At 40.3% G+C, this 22,038-nt stretch overlaps 1 protein-coding gene across 2 annotated transcripts in view; it reads right to left on the reverse strand.

Moving 5' to 3' along the window:
- The window catches only part of cacna2d3a (calcium channel, voltage-dependent, alpha 2/delta subunit 3a), a 102,271-nt gene that overhangs the window by 73,855 nt on the left and 6,378 nt on the right, over positions 1–22,038 (reverse strand). For both annotated transcript variants that reach the window (XM_034145315.1, XM_034145316.1), the window contains exon 3: positions 8,982–9,098. In XM_034145315.1, the coding sequence (XP_034001206.1) occupies positions 8,982–9,098 (117 nt within the window). The remainder of the gene's footprint in view (positions 1–8,981; positions 9,099–22,038) is intronic.

The following is a 22,038-nucleotide window of genomic DNA, read 5'->3' on the forward strand; positions in this document are numbered from 1 at the left end:
ATAAAATTAGCTTTACCACTGGCTGTATAAGTATCCCTTAGCACTAGAACAACTCTGCAAGCCCTAAGGACACACAACCACACACACATAAATATATATACAGATAACGGACAGACATTTGGCCATCTCGTGGAATGAGGCTATTTCCTTAAATGGTTTAGCATTAGAGGAAATGACTGCCTGGGGTCCTTAGACAGTACTACAACAAACTCCATCACCACTTCATGCTGTTTTACACATGCACACACACTCTCTTAAATAAATGGATCTGGTATCCTGACAATGGGCCGATTTATTCAATTAAATTCTGTTTGTATTCAACATATATTATCTACTAGAGTTCTAGAAAGGCAACTAACAGTTTGCTTGTTTATAAAACAGCGAGAAGCAGGTTTCTCTGTTTTTCTGTCATCAGCACAGGTGAGCAAAATTAAAGGCACCATTCAATGTAGCGCTTCTAATTGATTTCAGCACTAGTGAATATGGGTATGCACGTTCAACACAAGAACAAGCTATACACAACAGATACATATACACGTGGGTGCATACACTGAAGTGTACACATACACATTTCTGCCTCAGCTATATCTCAATATATACCTATATATACATTTATGCATTCAAATATGCTAGGATGTTTGTTCAGGGACAAAGCTACTGCTAAAGCAAAATCTTCTTCTTCTTATGTATTTTAAAGTCATGTATCTAAGACCAGAAAGCAATACTGTGAGGAGTGGACTGAGGGGGTGATGAGAGTCATTTGCTATTAGGGTGCAGGGCGCGGCATGGCTCTGTCATGTTTGAGAGATTGGAGGTAGGGAGGCAGATGATCTTTGAGGCATGATGTGTGCTGGAGATGGATGACATGGTAAAGAAGCACAAGAGCATGGGTTCAATCATGTGAAGAAAAAAAATGTGTTTGTAAAGCAACACCAGAAGGTCAGGGGCAACAGAGAGAGTTTGCTGGGGTCGTTTATGGTGTATTGAATCAAAATCGGAGTTAATTGTCTATAATGAGTCATTGAAATTGAGTGTTTTTGAGCTGGTCAACTGTCTTGACAAGGAAAGAAGTATGATTTGATCTACCGTTGGATGTGTTTAATGTGCTTCAAACTATTTATTTAGCTTGTCATTTTTCAGTTCGAGGTAGTTTTCTGTTCAACAAGAGGCTTAAAAAGCTGTAACAGAGGTATTGACACTGAGGATGCAACATAAGAGTATGTAAAGAACTTATGGTTGAGGTGAAGAAACAATACCGTTTTTTGTAAAGAAGGTGTAAAGGAAGGGACTGAGGACAACAGCATCGAGGAGCTCTGGTGTTGGTTTTGCTACTTGACGATGTAACCGGTTTAACTCTGAGGAAATCGTACTGAATAAAGAAAAATCTAAAATAATAATGCTTGGCATATATCAGCAATTCAAACAGGCTAAAGGGAAAAGCCTGGTGGAAGGTTATTGGGTAACAGCTTCTCACATACACATACAGGCACTTCGTTCTATTTCCTTCTGTGATTTGCATGGTATGTTCTCAAAGCAAGTAATTTCCCTCATTCACAGCTGGCCCTGGTGTCTATGAGTTCTGGTAATTCACTTCCATTTCGCATTTCCATTCAAATGGCTTTACCCGTAAAAGTACTGCAATCAGCCCGGCTTATTTCAGCTGAGCCTTGTGTGTGCATGCATGGGTCTGTGTGCGTGTGCGTGTGTGCGCGCGTGTGTATGTGTGTGCGTGTGTGTGTGTGTGTGTGCAGGCAGGCAGGCAGGCAGACAGGCTGTTTTGGGAAGTGAACGCCGTAATCTAGATCCTGGCCAATCATTTTCTTCACCATAGCAACACACCTGGCCATTGCATATCATTGCATATCATTCTATGCTTGGCTCAATTCGGCTATCAATTCATGGATACATTCTGATTGCTTCCTGGTCTGATAAGAGAACAGCAGAAGACACAGTTAAGGCCTCTGTGTCCTCGCTGGCCTGGACTTCTTAGATCTTTTTTTAAATCAAAAAGAAATGTCTTACGCCTGTGTGAAAGCACATGTACATCAGGCATTGAAAGGCACCACAAATACCTGAGGAAGGTGCATCTGCTTGAAATCCACAACAAAGCATGCGCTCAGAACAAACACAGATAAGGATGGTGGAATAAAGGGAAGATGAGAGAGGAATGAGAGAATAACATTCTCTAAAGGTCTGCACACTTAGCCCCACACTCTCAGCGAAATGTCAGGCGCTGCCTGTGAAGCTAGTGTCGATTAAAACACACTTTTCAGCATTTGTGAGTGGTTGATGGTGTGTGTGTTTGCAATTTAAAATGTTTTTCTCAGCTGACACCTGTTAAGATATTAGCCCTTTGACCAATTTTGTCTTACAGGCGTATTTGAAAATGTCAATCATTGAATGTGAGAGTAGGTATATCAACGTGTGAATGATGAAATCGAAATGAATTTGATGCGTGTCTGTGCATCCATATGCAGATGTGCAATGGCCTGAAAAATGCGCCTCATTATGGAATGTTTAATTTAGCTCTCCTGTGATTGAGTCTATTACTCTACCATATGTGTACATAGGAGAAACACCTAGTGTTAACAATCACACAACATTACCTCTACATCACACGTCCCATGTTAATGTAATCTCTAGTGAACATTTAAGCACTTGATTCCCACCTTTGAAGGATCTATTCTGGCACATTATCCGAGCAGTATAACTAACCATGCAGGAAGACAGGAGTGAAAGCTCTAGGGTAAAAATAACTTGCATAGTAGCAGGGAGTTTTTCAATTGGAAAAACAGATTAGAGATAAGTATGTACTACTCACTCCTGTGAATTTCAATTCCAGCCTATCACTAGGATGAACACCCCAGGTGGTGCGTTTGTCTTTGTGTGTATGTTATGTTGTTGTGGGCGTACGCTGATGTGTGTGCTGTCTATCTGCATGTGTTTTTGTGTGTCTAGCATATATTTAAATTAGCCTGCCATGTCTTTTTTGTCAATAGGTGGTCCTGCCAAAGTGTATGATGCAGTAAAAAGAGGGAGGAAATTACTTTTTCTTTTCTCAAGTCATTCTGTCAAGGCTGGGGCTTGGTATGAGATGACAGCAATAATTAAACTGGCACAGTCGGAGAGGCAGGCCCTGTTGTCTCCCTGAAAACACACGCTCTTACACAAACATGCACATTCACAAGCCTTCACTTCAGCTGACAGGGTAAAAGCCTCACACAGAGCTAACAAGACTTGCTGGGGCAACTGGATTAGATTTGTTAGCGATAGTAGAAAGGTCTGGCATCTCTCTACCTGATTACAGATCCCTGATGGTTTCCTCAGCTCAAACCTGATTAGACCAGATCGGACTGGTCTACTTTACTTTGGATCAGACTCAATTTGTTATTTTATTTACTCTGGCTCTTTTCATTTGTTGATTTTGTCTTAACCACAGCATAAAAATGTGTTTTTGGAGTTCACAAGTTCTCATCTAGTCCAAGGGATGTCTTGCCCCTGGATTAAACCTATTTTCCGTTCCTATTTTTTAAATATTTCCTCCTGTCTCCTTTTGCCCGCCCATTCAATTTCTCTGACATTTGGACTCAGTACCTAACCCTTTCATTATCTGACATCCTAAGATGATGATTTTCCTGACAAAGGTTTCAGCTTGTTTACACTTTCAAAAGTTCATAAACGATCCCCTTCATTTAGCTGTCAACACGATTGGCCTATTGTTTTTGTGCCGTACTTGCTGTTTGGTATCCTGACGTATGAAGCCATTGACCTTAACAAATTCCTATCCATTATGAATGCAACACTAGAGCCGTGAAAGTTGGCGAAAGCTGTCATAGAGAGCTGAGGTATGCTAACAACCGCTGGCAGAGAAGCAGAGGAGGGGTGGACGGTGGGTCACATACATTATTGACTGGTAGAGGAAGTCTTAGACTTTTTTAAAGCAGTGCATTAAGCCTTGCCTCGGCAAATTCCCTCCGCCAAGAGGAAGGGAGGGCAGTGGCCTGAATCTGAATGTTCTCCTGAGGTAGCAGAGAACAAGACCACAGTCAACTCCAGTTCTAAATAAACTCGCATAAAAACATTCCCAGAGGTGCTGTGTGCTGTTGGTTCAGCATGCATCTGTACTTCAAACTTAACTCCTTATTTTATTATACAACTATCTTTAGGGAAACATTTACCAGTACATTTAAGTAACAGAGTTGATATGTCATGCACAATTCGCAGCGACCCAAATAAATCAGCTTTGCCTGCATGTATAAACTTTTCAACTTTTAAATGTTTGAACCTTTAACTACAGTATGGCTAGAATATATGCACAACCTTATATCAAATATGCTACCCTTTTTCTCTTGAATAATTTGGCATGCTTCCGCTTGGCCAGATGTATAGGTGTTCCTCTGTTGCAAGAGGAAATGCTAACTAAGCCTTGGCCTACTGAATCAGGGCATGTCCTGTGGGTCTTGGTTCTGCCAGGGGCCTGATCCGTGGAGGCCTGAGCTGTGTTGAGCAGGATTGGATCAGGTCAGCCCATCAATAACACTGGGGACAGCAATTAATATTGTCAAACCAGCCAGAGAAGAGTTGCAGCATCAACAAAATGGAAAAGTGCTCTGTGACACTTTACCTCCTCTGTTTTGCACATTTAGATTGGGTACAAGCCAAGTAGTCAAAGCATCGGATACAAAGGGAAGACTGAGAGAGGGGGGGGGTAGTGTGCTTTGAAATACCAAGTCCCAATAATCAATACTTGACAGGTTCTCAGCAGTTCTGCTGACCCAAAGGGAATATAAAGGGAATATGAAGTGCTTAACCCACACTTTTATTTCATGCCTCGACTGAACTTTTGATCTCTTTTTTTTATATTTACCTTTCCTCATCTTGCTTTCATCATCCCCCATTTCATCACTGTAGAAAACAATCTCATCTCTCTTACTTCTTGGTGACAGGAATACAACCAGCGACAAGGCAGAGGCAGCCAGTACATGTCACGACTCTGCCTCTTCATTAGTAGCCATCAGTCTTAACAGACCCACACACACACACACACACACACACACACACACACACACACACACACACACACACACACACACACACACACACACACACACACACACACACACACACACACACACACACACACACACACACACACACACCAATGATATGAGACTGAGGACAGCTAGGGAAATTAGGGAAATGAGGGGAGCCGTCCTGTCAGCTCAGTGTGACAGTGTGGTATGTCACGGAGGAGGACAAGACTGCAGAGCCAGACCACACCGTTATAATCCTGATCAGAACTACCGACAAACGTGGACAATTCCTTGATAAGCAAGTTCAGCTCTTATATATTGTATAAATGACAAAGGAATCAAAACATGTATTTGGAGTAACATCAAGGTTGTTCTGTTTTGACATGTTTTGTTAATGTGAGAACAACAGGAATTCAACAAAATAGTCATAATATCACAAAGAAAAATAACTTGGTCAATAACCTTTGTCACGTACTTGGAAAGAAAACTGCAATGTTACCATTACCAGAAAAGTAGAAAAAGCTTAAATAAGACCCAAGTCTTAACTATTCAGCATTGCTGAAATGCTGAATTTATGTTTAAAATTCCTTGTATATGTCAGCAAATGAAAATTACATTTCATAAAAGGTTTTGCCGGCAGAGAAATTACATTTAAAGTCCTTTGTGTGCCTTTTATTTCTAACATACACCCATGCAGACTTCCCCTGCACTACACTGGTAATCATGTTGAGGCCTACAGAGGCGTAGCTGCCACAGGTAAATGATATCAGCAGGTACAAAGCATGCAGAGGCCGAATGCCATTACAGGAGAAACAGCCCTAGCAGCAAGGCATCCACTCTGCTTTGAAGTGCATTTGTCACATGAAACACAGGCGTGCTTGACTTCAAAGAGGACATTACAATAGCTTCATGCCTTTCAACTTCGATAACAACATGTTCACTATTTCTTTTAAACGTCTGCCGTTTCCACAATTTCCAGCCTGAAGACAAGCTTTTTGGAGGAGAGATTGAAAGAGGAGAGGAGAGGAGCTGATGTCTTCCAGAAAATGATAAAATACCAACATCTCAGGAACTGATAAAGGTTATAGTAATTAAAAGAGTAACAATGGCGAGCTGAGATGTTTGCTGAGCCCAGGAATAAACACTTTAATACACAAACATGTCTATTAAAGCTACTAACAAGAACACACACACAATGCCCGTTGAATGTACATGTTTACTTTAAAACATTGTTTCATTGGCCAATCAATTCTTCATATAAAATGTTTTTCGGCCATATCCTTTTTCTCTCTTCAGATGAGAAGCTAAACACACAGGAATTAAAGCACAAAACGTCTCTCACCTAAACACCTTTTTTAAACACATCAACTACTATTCACACATACATAAACAGGTGCACCTTTTTACAGCAAAGGCTGCTGTCTCTCAGCAGGTGGTGTCACGCGATAAAAAGGGGGAATCGACGTGGAGACGGGGAGATAAAACCACGTTGACGGACAGGGGAGAGCGCCTGAACGGAAATTGAATCGCTGAAGCGCCACATATACTTTGGCAAAAGGAGAGAGATGAGAAGAGGCAGAGCAGAGAAGGGAGACAGACAAAGGAGCAAAGGGTGCTTAAGGAGAGCAGCGAGACCGCACACTAAGACAGATGGATGAGAGTTTGGGAAATAAAAGCAGAGATAAATTGAAGAATGATGAAGAGAAAGATGGAAAATGGACACTTTCATTGTATGTTCTCGAGTGACAATTCATCACAAGGTCAACTGTCAGCGTTGAGGAAGAGAAAGTTGGAGGAAGTGGACTCATGAAAGCAGAGGACCAGGGGTTAAATTCTCCACAGATCTCGGCTTGGAGCCTCTTTTTGACTTTTCACACACAATGTACAACATTATTTTGTATTACAGCTGATTTTTATTCCATATTTTATTCCTCTATTTCAATCCATTGCAATGTAAATACTGTTATATTTTACTAAATATTTTTAATTATTTTAAATATTTTTCTAGTTCTCTACCTGTGTTTTTAATTTTTGTTTGTATGCACCATGACACCAAGTCAAATTCCTCGTACGTGTAAACCTACCTGGTAATAAACCTGTTTCTGATTCTGATTCTAATTCCTCCCACAGCTTTCATTTGTCTTTACTAAAGCCTAATTCCATCAACTCTGTGACCAGTGTACCATCTTATCTTCGCATTAACCTCCATAACCTTTACTTCACATACACAATTGTACACACTACCCCTCAGATATGTACAATGATCAGGCTTCTTGGGGAAGTAGCTTTATAGAAGCAATTAGCCAACTGAGTCCTCATATCTCCGGGGATTGATCACAGTCATGACGAGATGGCACACACAAAAAACTGTTGTGCGATTGAATATATCTAATCTCTATATAATAGTATTAGAATAGGATAAATATTCTTGAAATGCCAGGCTTCTATATGTGCTCAGTGACGACTTTTGTACATGTGGACGGGAGAAAGTGAACGCTTTTAAGGGGAATGTTACTATGAGACTGCAACAACTATGGTCCTGTAATCTCAGTGGTCAGAGGCACGATACACAAGAGATAATAACACTAGCATAAATAAAATTAAAGCAAGGAAATGGTTTGTCACTTTCTATGCCCCTCTCTCTCTCCTCCCTCAGATTGTATCCTTAGACCAGACTCTCAGAGAGAAATCCAATTTCTGTTAACATCACCATGCTGTCCTGATAAGATCTATCACCTGGAGCTGAGGCCAGAAAGGCAGAGCACCGTGGACACATCCCTACCTGCACCTGGCCCACACACACACACACACACACACACACACTCACACACACACACACACACACACACACACACACACACACACACACACACACACACACACACACACACACACACACACACACACACACACACACACACACACACACACACACACACACACACACGTCCAAACTAAAGTGTGTTCAAGCACACTGACAACCTTGGTAGATAAAACATTCTGATCTTTTAAGATAACACGCTATAAAAATACACAAAAATGAATGAAAGTATGGCTTCCCTAATCTGAAGTTAAAGTGCAAATAAGTATTAAGAGTATAAATCACGGTTTAGGTACTCATTATGTAGAGTGGTTTCTTTCATGGTGATTTGTTTCACATAATTATTGGATTTAAATATGTGATGGATGCATTATGTGTTGGCAGTTAAATTACAATTCAATTATACTTACATTTGATATAAATGCATATTTGAGAAGCAGATCAAATGTCTGCTTGTAAAATATTAATCTTTAAGGTAATTGTTGACTGTAACTGTCAAATAAATAAAGTGGATTCAAAAGTAAACAATAAAAACATTATTTTACAGAAGTTTTTAGTTTTAGTTTAGAGCATGGTCTTAAAGTGGCCTCTTGGATACTGATGTTTGGTCAGAGCAGATCAATACGGTGACACAGACACTGATTGGTGGCTCACAGCCTCTCTCTGTCTGTCACCTCCTCCACAGCACCCGTTCTCTCACATATCTCTCTCTCACATACACACAGCAAACGCAAGAGGTGTCTGGTTTCACTGTGGCAATGTGACACTACAGCACTTCTTCAGACGAGGGTCAGCAGAGTGAAATAAATGCTTTGCCAAGTAATTTCACCGAGTTCAGTCGAGTTACTTTTGCACTCTCAGCCTCTCTGGGAATAGATATACGTATACAACCTAACATCTCTATACTTACTTTGAGTTGTATTTATGTGGTTATTTCAATTGTTGTGTACTGAAGTAGATGTCAAATGGAGATGGTTCTGAATAAAATTAAGTAAATATTTTCAAGGACATATTGACCTTTCTCTGTGCTTTTATGGGAAAGGATTTGAATTAGAAATATTTTGCTAAATTCTAAGGAATTGTAAGCAGAAGTCTGATGATGGATGACTATTCAGGTAGATAAATACCTTCATTGCCTCGGCTTTCTTGTGAAACATCTCCTCCATGTCGTCTGCCAGCCTCTTCACCAGCCGCAGCCCATCAATCTCGTCCACCCGCACGGCCCGCTCAAACTCCTTGTATTTCTGAAAGGCAAACACACATTCATGTTATCAGGTTATAAGTACCAATGCATTAACACACTTAACAATTTGTTTTTCATTCCAATACACAAAGGTGAGTTTATAGCATGGACATCCCAGTGTGAGCTCATAAAAACAATCAGTATATTATCTCCTGTTTGTGTGTTTTTTTTTTATCTCAATCCTACATTTATTGAATTAATCTCATTACTCTTAAACATGTTTACCATCAGTTTAACATGAAACACAAGCAATATTTTTGGTTGGTTTATTTTATAAAAGGGTGAAGCTGGGGGTCTAATAAGGCTCTTCACAGCATGACTGTATGATAATGATTGCTAAAACTTTACGACAAAAAGAGTTTGACAGGGAAAAACCTGGGAGAAACGTTAAAACAGTGCATAAAAGGAGTAGTGTATACAGAGTGAAACCAAGAAATGCATTACTAGCTATAAAGTAGAATATAGCTGAGAAGGAGTTGCTTCCCCAAACTAATCTACATATAAACGAAACCAATCAGCTCAGCCAAGAGAATTATCAGCCACCTTCAGGTTTTACCAACCACACATTAAGCATCGATGACACGCCGCTGCCCTCAGTATGTGCCCTACACTAAATCACATTATTCTGCAATGAACGAATACTAGAGTGCTTAGCTCAACCAGTGCATTACTGGGGACAGTGACATTAAGTCTCGCTAATTCCACACCCATACATGCCACACACACACACACACATATGCAGAGCTGTTCTCAGTGAGGTGGTTTACTTGTACAGAAAAAAAAAAGAATAAAACCATTTTTGAAATCTCTGCAAAGCTGCGGGCGGCTGTGTTTCACTCTTGGGGGATTTAACGGGAGATTACCGCCATATCAAATAGCATGCCCCCTCTAATGTTATGCCAACCTGCTAAGACGCATGCTCTGAGCTGTTCCTGTACAGCAACACATATGAGGTGCATGGCGAGGGGAGAGGGATCACGAGAGGATGAGGAATGGGGACAGCATCATGACTCTCAGGCAAAAGCTTTCGGATTGAGGTAATCATCTAAAAAAAACTGCAGGACATCACCATGCAGGAAAGGGGATATTTGTCTGCCTCATACCAAAAGTTGAGATGAGGGTGATTTCTTTACTTGTAGTTTAAGGTGAGAAGTGAGAGCAGAGAAGCTGAGAAAAATGTAAAGTGACTTAAGTCTGAGACAAGTCAGTCTCTTGGGCAAAAAGGACACTGAAAAGGACAATTAATGTGTTATCTTGTTAGAACTATGGATACATTTATTGATTGGGACAGACCAAGCCAGACAGACAAACACATGAAAAAGATAACAGAAGGATAAGGAAAACAAAAAGAGAGACAGGAGTGAGACAGAGAAAAACAATAGGTAGAGCAAACACTGTGTGGGTGTAAAAAGATTCAAGAGATGCAAAGATTGGTAGGATGAGGAAGGGTGATATTGAAATGGGAGGGCAGTGTGAAATGCTATCTGTATTTGAAGAGCTGTATGTGGGCACAAGTAGAGGGAATAAGGATAAAATCACTACATTTGCATTTGGTTTAATATAGAATAAAAATAAGAGCTCAGGTGAAAGGGATTTTTTGATAGCAATTATAGCGATTAGAGAAAGGAGGGTCGGATTCTTCAAGGTATCTTTTGTCCAACTTACAGTATAATGGAGTTTGGGAGGGAGGAGAGGTTTAACGAAAGGTAGAGCAAAGAGGTACAGGAACGGCAAAGAGCTACTGTAAGATGACATGGTTGAATAAAATCAGGTTCATCAAGGGAAACACTCACTGTTTCATCTTTATCTCCATTTCATAGTATCAACACTCTTTCACAACCATAACACTGAACAATCTGCGTGCCTATGAAATGCTGCCAATTTCATTTGCATGTCACAGTTTAGAGTGTCATAATTGTCTTCAAAAGGTCTGGTGTAGCCATCCAAAAATGCTTCTGCTTCACATATGGTGAAGGATTGGATCAGAAACAAGAGATAAGGAGATAAAGAAGATAAGAAATCCCACAAAGCAATGGAAAGATCCACCTAAAAGCATGTTGATTTAATACCCTCTTAGATACAGGTTTTTCTTAAGAGCTGTTTTACGTAACAACAACCCCAACCTCAATGTTGACATATCATCTAAAAACATTTAGTTACATCTTCTATGGCTAATCAAAGTGACTGGCTGATGACTCAGAAGCTAAATCACAGCGACCGTAACCGTATCAAAATCAGAGCGATAATCCCAATGGCTGACTGGCAACTGCAATGTGTAAGAGGAACAGAAAATCCAGGTTTAAAGCCAATCCTCGTCCCTGGCTAGGAGTAGTAGTGGGCTGTTAGAGCTGACAGGTCAGCGGCGGCTCAAACTTGAACTGGCTTGACTGGTTTATTCTCCAATTTTATTTGTATCCATTCTCCCTGGAGCTTCTTCTGCTCTGTAGTTGGTGCTTTCCCTGCTTTACTCTCTCATCCATCTTCTTCTCTGTCCACACTTCCTTTGCTAATTATCTAAATGAATGGGGTGACTTCATAGACAGTCATAGCTAATAATTCTCTCTATGAGTCCCCAAATAATTTCTTGAAATCTCTTTTGTCTACAGCTCCACTAAATCCTTGTCCATGAAACTGTCCCAAACTTGACATTACACTTCACCAAGGTACAGGGAAAGCACAGAGTGCCTAAGGCCTGAGTGGAAGTGATAATGTGTTTGCACTCATGTTGGTCTGGTCAGTGAGAGGGTTAGAGGGTCCAGCTGACCACAGGCTGTCTGCAGCGCTATGTTCAGCCAGGCAGACCAGAGAAGAACTGGCCTAATTAGCCTGAAGCTATCCTCTTCACATCACATCAACATCACAGTATAGCCAACTGACATACATCCAGAACCACCATTTCTCAGGAGACGGGACAGCTTTTTAAAACAGACTTCATTGGCATCTTAAAGTCTTATTATAATATAATATTGACTTATGTAATTGGTTTGATACACTTTCAAAATGTTTTTCATAATAAAGTTGGTCTTTGTTACCTGAGAAGCACCTCACAAGTCCTGGGACTTTCTGTTTCAGGGACGGTGACTTATATTGGGATGTACAGTAACACAGGAGCACCTGTTCATGTCCCCTAGTTTAGCTGCTCAGCTCCTGCTGAGCAGTCATATAGTCTCACAGGAATTGTATGTTTGGCCTCACTTGCTGGTGAGCACAAAAATATTCTCTTTTTCCCAAGGAATGTTCTATTGCTGGCTTGTACACCTGGATACTGGCCTGGTTTAGTCATACACATACTAATTTCAGCATGGACATTAGCGAGCCTATAATATAGTCTGGCATTCAGCTTTAGAAATGGACTTTCATGTGTGATCTTTACAAACATCTAAAACATGACATTGGAAAAAAAGTAACCAGAAACAATCGCCTGCAAAGCCAATGATGTTGTTGTTGGCTTTTTAATATAATCTTTCTCCACTGTGGCTTTTTAATATAATCTTTGTCCACTGTGTTAACCACATATGAAATTGTATTCAGTTCCACTCAATACTTTATATTTGAGTCCATGAGGCGTCAACATGCTTTGACAATGCCACATTTTAGATGGATGACTTTTTATTAGCTAGCAATGTCATAAACCACACTAAGTGACTAACTCAAGCTTAAAATGTGGTGCTCAGGGTGTTGCATACAGTACAGAGTCACACCTTGAAGCTGCCCTGTGCACTACTAAGCCAAAATAACAGTCTACCCATGAATCAAACGACAGCCCAGTCACAAATGTATTTCTCTAGAAAATATTTAGATCAGGCTGATAATGCTATGTATCCATTATAAAATGTATTTTCAACTATAGACTGAGACAACCAGTGGTGACACATATTGTTGGTCTGTTGTAACTCAATCCCTCTTTTTCTCTCCCCCCTTCACCCCTCTGCTGTGCCGCATCACATGAATGAGCTGATGCTGCTAATCTCTCTCCTACACAGTGTGCTCTGACTGTGGGACAACAATCAGAGGCTAAAATCCCCTTATCCAGGCTACACTTTAGCGCACAGAAACAGAGACAAGTGCAAGCCTGCATGTACACACGTGCATACAAAACTCAATAAATAATACAATATGTCTAGAATAGGTGCAACATATATATGCAGGAGTAGAGGGCAGGAGAGGAGAGCACTGTTTTTCTCTGTGTGTAAGTGTTTGTTATTTATTACCGTGGAGTGTAGACTTGACCATGACATAATAATGTATGTGTTTGTTTCTGTGTATGTCATTTCCTTGGGGTTTGATAATAAAGTGATTAATGAAGGGGAAAAACTTCATTTCACACCAAGACTGAACCACAAGCCCCCAAATCCCAGCTCATTTTACGCGTCACCAGAGCCCACTTTAACTTGGCCAACTCTCACTGCCTTCCTGAGACAGCACCCCCACCCCCCCCCCCTCTCACTCTGTCTCTCTCTCTCTCACTGCAAACACACACGAATGTAACCATGAACTGACATAAGACAATGTGTTTGCACTACCACTGATAAGTTTAAACACAGACATAAGAATCAGATTTTAGAATAATGAATTAATGAATGAGGAAATTGAACTTCCAAATGCAAATAAACAGTGTTGTTTATTTTGTTGTTGCTCAGATGTTTCCTGTCTCTCAGGCTTACAAAATGAAATTAGACATTCACAGCAGAAAGGGAGAGGCAGAAGCATTTGCCAAGCAGTCTCATTCAAGCTGTGTTATTGGTTTTCATTCACAAAATGCAGCCCTGTCTGTTTTGTTTGCTTCTGTCTGCTTGTCTGACTACGAGTGGATGAGTCTGGTTTGATGAATGAAAGAGACACAGCCCAGAAAAGCCTCTGAATGTGTGTGTGTGTGTGTGTTCATGCGTGTTTGTGTGTGTGTACGCGCACTGGAGGAAACAAGGACAGACTACACAGGGACACAGAGACCAAAGAGTCCACTTAACAGACCCTCTGATGTACTGAGGCCTCTGTAATAAGCAAACATGTGGAACACACAAGAACATTTCTAGTGGCAATATTTTTAGTAAAAGTTTCTCCGTTTTCCTTCAAGATATATAATGATCACCAAAAACGAAGAAAAGAAAACGTGAAAAAAGGAGAGACTGGAAAGAAAGGATCTAGAGTAACAGGGACTAAGTATAATTTTAACAATAATCCTATTTAAAAAGTATTTTAATATCTTACAAATTAGTATGAATATTGAATGCAATTTTGTAAAAAGTATTGCAGCTGCAGATCACAAAATGTGCAATATCAAATGAAATACAATTTAAATTATTCTAAGCAGTATTTGCCATCAGCAGTAAGATCCAATATATGTACTTGAGGTAATTTGCCGAATAAGATTTTATTTAGAAGAAAACTAAATAAGTAAGTGATTAAAATGACCCATCTAGATCATCCATTAGTATTAATAACCCAACATATACTGTATATAATAACACTACCATTCTGTATGCCTGTCTCTGGATTGTGCTATTGGTAACATATCATATGTTGATCTTATCTAAACATTAATAAGACTAAAATAATTGCAGGCTAATCAGTTTTATACTCCCAACATGTGGAAAACATTATATATTTTTACAAAATACAACAGGTTTTAAGGTCAGACATATACAACGCTAAATAATTTAGTACAGAAATCCATTACTGGGAGAAATGTACCTCTATGAAGAGCTTTTTCTGTGTGTGAATGCTTTCATGTGCCTTTGTGTCCATCAAGGCAAGCTACAACGTTGTGCCAATAGTGCAATAACATATGTTCTCCCAATAAGGACAACAAACGTCTTGCAGTGTCATCATTTCATCAAAGCACCACTGATTCCCCAAAGCCATATTTGCAATTACAGCCAACATAGATCAGGGAGGCGGGGGGTGGCAAGGGGTGGAGAGACAAAGGGAGAGGAGGTGAGGACAGAAAAAAGAGAAGAGGCCTCACATGGTTCAATTTCATTCAGCTTTCTGCCATAGTGTCACTGGGCTACTACTGTGAAGTCTCTTTGCAGAAATGAGAAAAATAACCCAGAGAGCTGGGTTGAGAAACTATCTGGAACAATTGCACTTTGACTGACGCTGTATCCACTCCAAACACTCTAAGTCTGTTTGAGAAGGGGACAGAAGTGCCACCTCATATCCACAGCAGAAAATCACCACTGGATCACAGGATCTCCCAGGAACTCCAAATCGCTGCTGTGCCCTCCTCCTTTCATACACTGACTTGTATGCTAGCCGACAAATAGTTCCCTTTAAAAGAACAGCGCTGGCCGGAGATGAAGTGGAACAATTAATTTCACGCTTGTCCTCCCTGCCTCAAAAGCATGTTGGTCTGAGTCCCGTATCTGGTGGCACAGAGACACTTCCCACGGATTGTAAAACACACACACACACTCACACCACACACGCTTACACACACACACACACACACACACACACACACACACACACACACATACACACAATGTAAATCAAACACTTGCTGTGAATGCTAATCACACAGACATAAAACAAGTCATCTTTGAACACAAATAAAACTCATGGGATCATAAACTCTTCCTGCCTGACTGGCCACACTATCATCGCTGCTCCATTCACCATAATGCAATCTATCAGTGGGGATGAATATAATATTGATCATAATGGGGAGATGTCTCAAAGTGAGATCAATGCGCTGTGAATGAATGGGGAGGTTTGTGAGAACACATGCACGCACGCACAGCTTTGACAGACCACTCAATCATACGGGGAGAAGAGGGCCGCTCCTGAGAGGAAATAGACTGTGCCATAAGGTGTCTGGGAAAAGTTGCATTGTGGTCTGTCACCGGGCTGTGGACATAATACCATGCCGTCAGACTCGCAGTCAAAGGCATAAAAAGAATGAGCAGAAACCAAATTGTTGTATGACTAACATTTGCCACCCTGCTCCCATTTGTCTTCCCCTATTAAACAAAGTGTCCTTTCTGCCCTGCTGAGTCACAGCTGAAGGCAACATAAAGCACCTGTGGAACATAGTCACTTGGCCACATGCAATAAAAAAAATTAACTACCCGACTTCCACGCGTCATTTTGCTTGCCAGACAAATAATCTGAAATATCAAAAGCAACTAAATGAAATGGATTAAATCTGATGAAAGATAACTGGATCCTGCCTTGTGTCAGACTTAATAACAATGTTCCAAATACCCGATCTCTTTCTCTTTTGATTGATTAACGCTCTGTTAACTCTAGACAGATAACAACAGCTAAATAATGATCCTACAAGCCTTTCTTTATCATCAGTGTTACATGCTGGTTCCCTATTCTTCACTGGGTTGACAGCAGTGACAGCAGCTGTAAATGTGTTTTCATCAGAAGAGCTACAATCACAATTGACTGTTGAAAAAAGAAAATAGTTTCACTTACAACTAAAATCTGGAAGTTAGAATGGAGTACTCAATGAACAAGACATCATAATCTCAGGGGAATTTGATAACCTGTCCGGTAATGATGGTCTGTGCTTATCAAATTAAGTTAACCAAACACTTATTGTCCAAATTCAATAATAAAGCTGTATTTAGCCTCAGCATTAAAAGGCCTTGTGGCATTATGAGAAAATAAGGGGATAACCTAACTCAGCAGCCATGTTCCTCTAGGGACCACAAAATGTCCTCCAACGGTTGTCGGGATATTACTGTCTGGAGCAAATACGTGGAGTGTCTGTCAGACCCACAGACTTTTGAATGAACAACATGTCATGTATTATTATTTAATGTATCTATACTCCATAACTAAATATGAACTACTTCATGCACTAGTATTATCTGTAAACACACACAAACATTTGGATTGCAAACCATCCAACATAAACTGCCACCTATCATTTCAAAATATGATCAAGAGCTTCAATGTGAAAGGCAAATCAATTCAATTCAGCTACAGCATGTCTGACCGTTTTGCTTTACATGACCGCCACAAAGGAGGTTATGTATTTTGTTTGGAAAGATTGTTGGTTTTTGGTTGGCAGTATTACAGAAAGACTACTATTACTAACTTTTTTTTAAAACTTTAAAAATAAACCAGTTCAAATCTTTCTACCGATATTTGACCCCATACAAGCCATGTTGCTCTTTTTTTTCAGTATAATTGAAACCACTTACACACCTCACCTCTTTCACTTCTCCACAGAATTCACCCACCTGCAGCTCCTGAGTGATATAGTGTTTAAAGGCTGCCTGAGGGCTATTGAGAGGAACAGTGGAATAACAGCTGTGCATACACACACACACCCACCAACACACACACACACACACACACACACACACAGGCACGCACGCACACACACATACACCCTTATGGCAAAGCTGGTAGCGACGTTCAGAAGTTTGTTCCAGGGTGCAATGCATCTGTTGGGCATGCACCATTGCCCCTCAGAGTTTGTGCCAAATCCCTGCACTTTCTAATGACCACCATCTTTCAATGTCCTCCAGGCTTTGCCATCATGGTGTGCCCCCACCTACACACACACACACACACACACACACACACACACACACACACACACACACACACACACACACACACACACACACACACACACACACACACACACACACACACACACACACACACACACACACACACACACACGCTCTCTTTAAGGGCTGAGGCTGACATCATCGATGAATGATAGAAGGAGGACATAACTATGCTTGAAATAAATAAATGCTTGTGTAAAGCAAAGGCAGCCTCTCTACAGTCTCCCCTCCACTTTTTTTTCATACTGCCATCATTTACTTCACCAGAAAAACATAATAGCATTAAGAGCAGGTCTAATCTGTTCACATGGAACTGATTAATAGTCCACGGTATATCTGTAGTTGCCTGCATTCAGTTGGATTTCATTGGAGTAGTGGAAAACATTTTTCACGCTTAGCAGCACGCACAAAGCGGCCTGCTGCTTCCCTATTCAACTCCATACATTCCCAGTCTCAAATTGATTCTAGCAGCAGTCAGCGTGAAAGTGGAAAGAGAGCAAAACATTGTCGTGGGTGTATCAAGGTAATATTCTTCCTTGCAAGTTGAAATTTATTATGGGAAGTTACACTTTTTAAACTGCAGTTTCATTTGACTTTGCTTGGAAGAATTCACAATGAAATGACTGAAATAAATGTACCACCTACAGAGGAATAGTATGATTCCCTTTGAGACATTCATCAGTTCATTCTATGAAGTGAACAGAATATATGAAATAAATTGTAGAACTTTAACTCGAAAATAAGGTTGATATAAAGACACCCTCAACAACTGACTAGATATTTACAATATAAATATGATCACTTTTATATCATATCCAGCAATATTCCAGCAGCTTATACTGAATTTTCGGGGATTAATATTACTAATAGTGCCAATATTTCATTGCATTATAGATTAAATATAGAAATGTGCACTCCTTTGGTACTGGAACAATCCTGACAGGTCATGCTTTGTTTCACATTTCAAGTCTTTATTTATTATATGCACAACAATTAATGCTGAGCAGTCTCTGGTTTCACAAATATACCTTTAGTTTTCAGGCTTCTGGCAAGGTTATTATCACAAAATGTATTAAAAAAAAATATATATATATCAAAACAAATGTTTGAGATGCATTTCAAGTCTATATCAAATGTTTTTCTCTAAACCAAAACCAAAGGGCTATTTTAGATTTTTGATCAACTGTCTTGACAGGTTCCAATATCCTCCTGGGACCCGAGGAAAAAAAGTGTCTTCCAATTTCTTTTTTTTTGTGATTTCCTACCTATTTACAGTAGGGTTAAAAAAGAATCTTGCAATTTATTTTATTTTATTTTTAAATGTTACAGTATGTCCACTGTAGAGGACGTCGGGACCATATTAGTTTGAAAAGACAGCCAAAATTAACAGATAGACTATGTAACGTATTATGGTTATAGAGTGATATTAATACAAGAATACATTCACCTTTATTTAAAACATAAATAAGTAATTGATCCGAACATTGCTGTTTATTTGGTCACTAAAAAACTAGTTTTTGGTGAATCTTTCCAGATCTTCAAAGACTTTGTAGTCAATGTACTGGAAAAGTACCTCATTGACTCCAGTCGGCACGGGCTGTAGGGTCATCTTGACTAGTTTTATGGATGTGGTCTCCATTTGACCATGCTCATAGAAACAAAGCTTGCATTCCTGAGGCAATTCTCATTTTTCATGGCTCCACTTAAAATAAAAACAACAATAAGACATACGTGCTACTCTTGGCCCACAGAGGGCCATGTCTTTCCAGCTCGTCCCTATCTGTCTCTATGTCTGTAGCTGTGCGCTCATGGAGCCTCCTGCATCTTTCTCCCCCCTTCTTCTTGACCCTCTTCTATCCCAGGTGTGAAATCCTCATCTCTCTCATCCGAGAGCTCCAAATCTGAATCTCCCTCAACTATCTGGTACAGAAAATGTCTGCTTCAGTTCCGTCTCCTGCAACAATATTGAGTCATTAAGTCCATGAAGATGGTCCTGACGTCCACTAGAATGGACATTTATAAAAGAGCTGTTAATTCAAAACTTGAATTATTTGATTGCTTTCAGAACTAATTATATAGTTCCTCACATGTTAATAAACAAGAACATACAGTATATGATTTTCATGGTAAAAATTACAATTATTCAACAATATTTGACTTCTCCTCCTGCTTCTATAAAATGTTGTTTTTGGTATGCCCGCCATTTTGGATGAAAAGAAAGAGGAACTTCCCAGCATGCAATTTTAACCAATGACATATCACTGGAAAGACCAGGATGTACTCTGTACAGTACATCAGGGATTGATAGAGTAGCTCAAAAGAGTAAAAGGAGATGTATGTTAACAACAGTGGACATTTTCAATGGGCTGGGTCCCAGGAGGATATTCATTGTGGCTATTTACAATGACAAATATATGACACAAAGACAGATAATATGCAATGTAACCTTTGTAGTATTTCATCAGACCTGCCATGTGTGGTGGTGCACAAAAGGTTTTTTAAATAAAAATTTCATTTGGACTCATCCTCTAAGCAGAAGCTGCACCACCCTCAGTTATCAGTGTAAATAGACCACTGACCACAATACTTACTGTGCTTACGTACACAACCAGTAACATCCTGTATTAACGTCCTTACTGACAGTATTTAAAACTGCTCTATAAAAAACGAATTTACCATCAGAATTAATTTTATTTAAATACCTAATTATAAAATGTACAACTCAAGATTTCACGACTCAAATAACATTTCTGCGATACAATAGCTAACTGAACACTAACACTATTTCTCTCTGTGGACTCAGTATGGACTTTCCACACAGTATCTGTCTTTGTTTCTGCACGTGTCAACAATACCTTGTAATCAATATGGCTGAGCATTGATCCATACTGATCCTGGTGTCTAAGTAATCGTTTGTCTCTTACTCAGTACTCAGCATTACCAAAGTGTCATCTTCATTAGTAGCAAGCACAGCCCTCTAGTAAACAAATGCATGGTATGTAGGAGACACTAAAGAAAGATAAAATAAATACACTGATAGAGGGAGACGTGTATTTTGCAATGTGAATTGATGAAGAGGTTGTTCAGTGATATGTGTCCTCACATTGCTGTTAATGCATAACTATATTCTCGCACCTTATGTTAGCAAGTGTGTGTTGGGGTGAGATGATAGCAAGTGCAGGTGAAGGTCATCAGGGGGAGGGGCCACTGCTGTCCCACTGTGCTGGATTTGGCAGCACTCTCACAGTCTAGGACAAGTGTGCAAATGGGGCGCAGTGCGGGCTCCGTAAAATGCAGCCAAACCGAGTGTTTGTTTGTGTGTGTGTGTGTGTGTGTGTGTGTGTGTGTGTGTGTGTGTGTGTGTGTGTGTGTGTGTGTGTGTGTGTGTGTATGTGTGTGTGTGTGTGTGTGTGTGTGTGTGTGTGTGTGTGTGTGTGTGTGTGTGTGTGTGTGTGTGTGTGTGTGTGTGTGTGTGTGTGTGTGTGTGTGTGTATGTCGGCACACTTGATGTAGAGGCCAAGACGGTGACTTGGGACAGATATTAAGGCCGCCCGAGAGTGCAGCGAGTGCACGACATTGTGCTAGGGCAGCGGAACTACTTTTTTGAGGGTGTGGGCACCAACACTTGCCTGTCCCAAGTTCCCCTCCCATGTATTCTTTAGTGCTCTAGCTGCATCCTATCCATTATTAAAGCACAGGGATGGGGGGAGAGGAGGAGAGAAAGTGCGAGAAGAGAACGGGAGAAAGAGAGAAAATAATTGGGGGACGCACAAGGACATAAACACATGGGTGAAAATGTATATAGAGGGAAGAGTTGACGGAAAGGGGAAAGGTCATTAATTGAAAAAAAGGAGGGACGAGCTGCGTTGCCAGGACATCTTCAATTTTTTGAGTATTTAATGCAGACATATCTAAACTTGCAGAGGTTTATTATATATGAGAAGTATTTGTGATTGATGGAGCAGCTGTACTGGGTCGGATGTCCTTATTTCTGTGCAGCGTATTGCGTCACACAGGCCATCTTTACCTACAGTACAGCACACAGGGTGGACACAAACAACGGGCAGGAAGATTGATGTGGACAGCAGCAAGTCACAGACAGTCCTTCACACAATGCCGCACACGTTAATGTGCTTAATATTACTAGTCCCGCCCCTTTACCAAGTTGGCTAATGTTTACTCTTTGCATGCATCCAGTCTGGAGCACACCAGGTGAATAATTTGTCATAATTACAGAAATCTGTGAAATTGTGGGTGTATGCCTCTATACTTGTGTGTGTCCAATAATGTCCACTGAAGCCACGATGAAATGCTCTTTATCTGCAGTGAGCAGAGCCAGAGCCAGGCCCGAATAACCGATGACAGATGACAGTGGATATTTATCTTCAGTCTTCACATTCATCA

The sequence above is a fragment of the Trematomus bernacchii genome, unplaced genomic scaffold (assembly GCF_902827165.1).
Source record: "Trematomus bernacchii unplaced genomic scaffold, fTreBer1.1, whole genome shotgun sequence".
Lineage (NCBI taxonomy): Eukaryota > Metazoa > Chordata > Actinopteri > Perciformes > Nototheniidae > Trematomus > Trematomus bernacchii.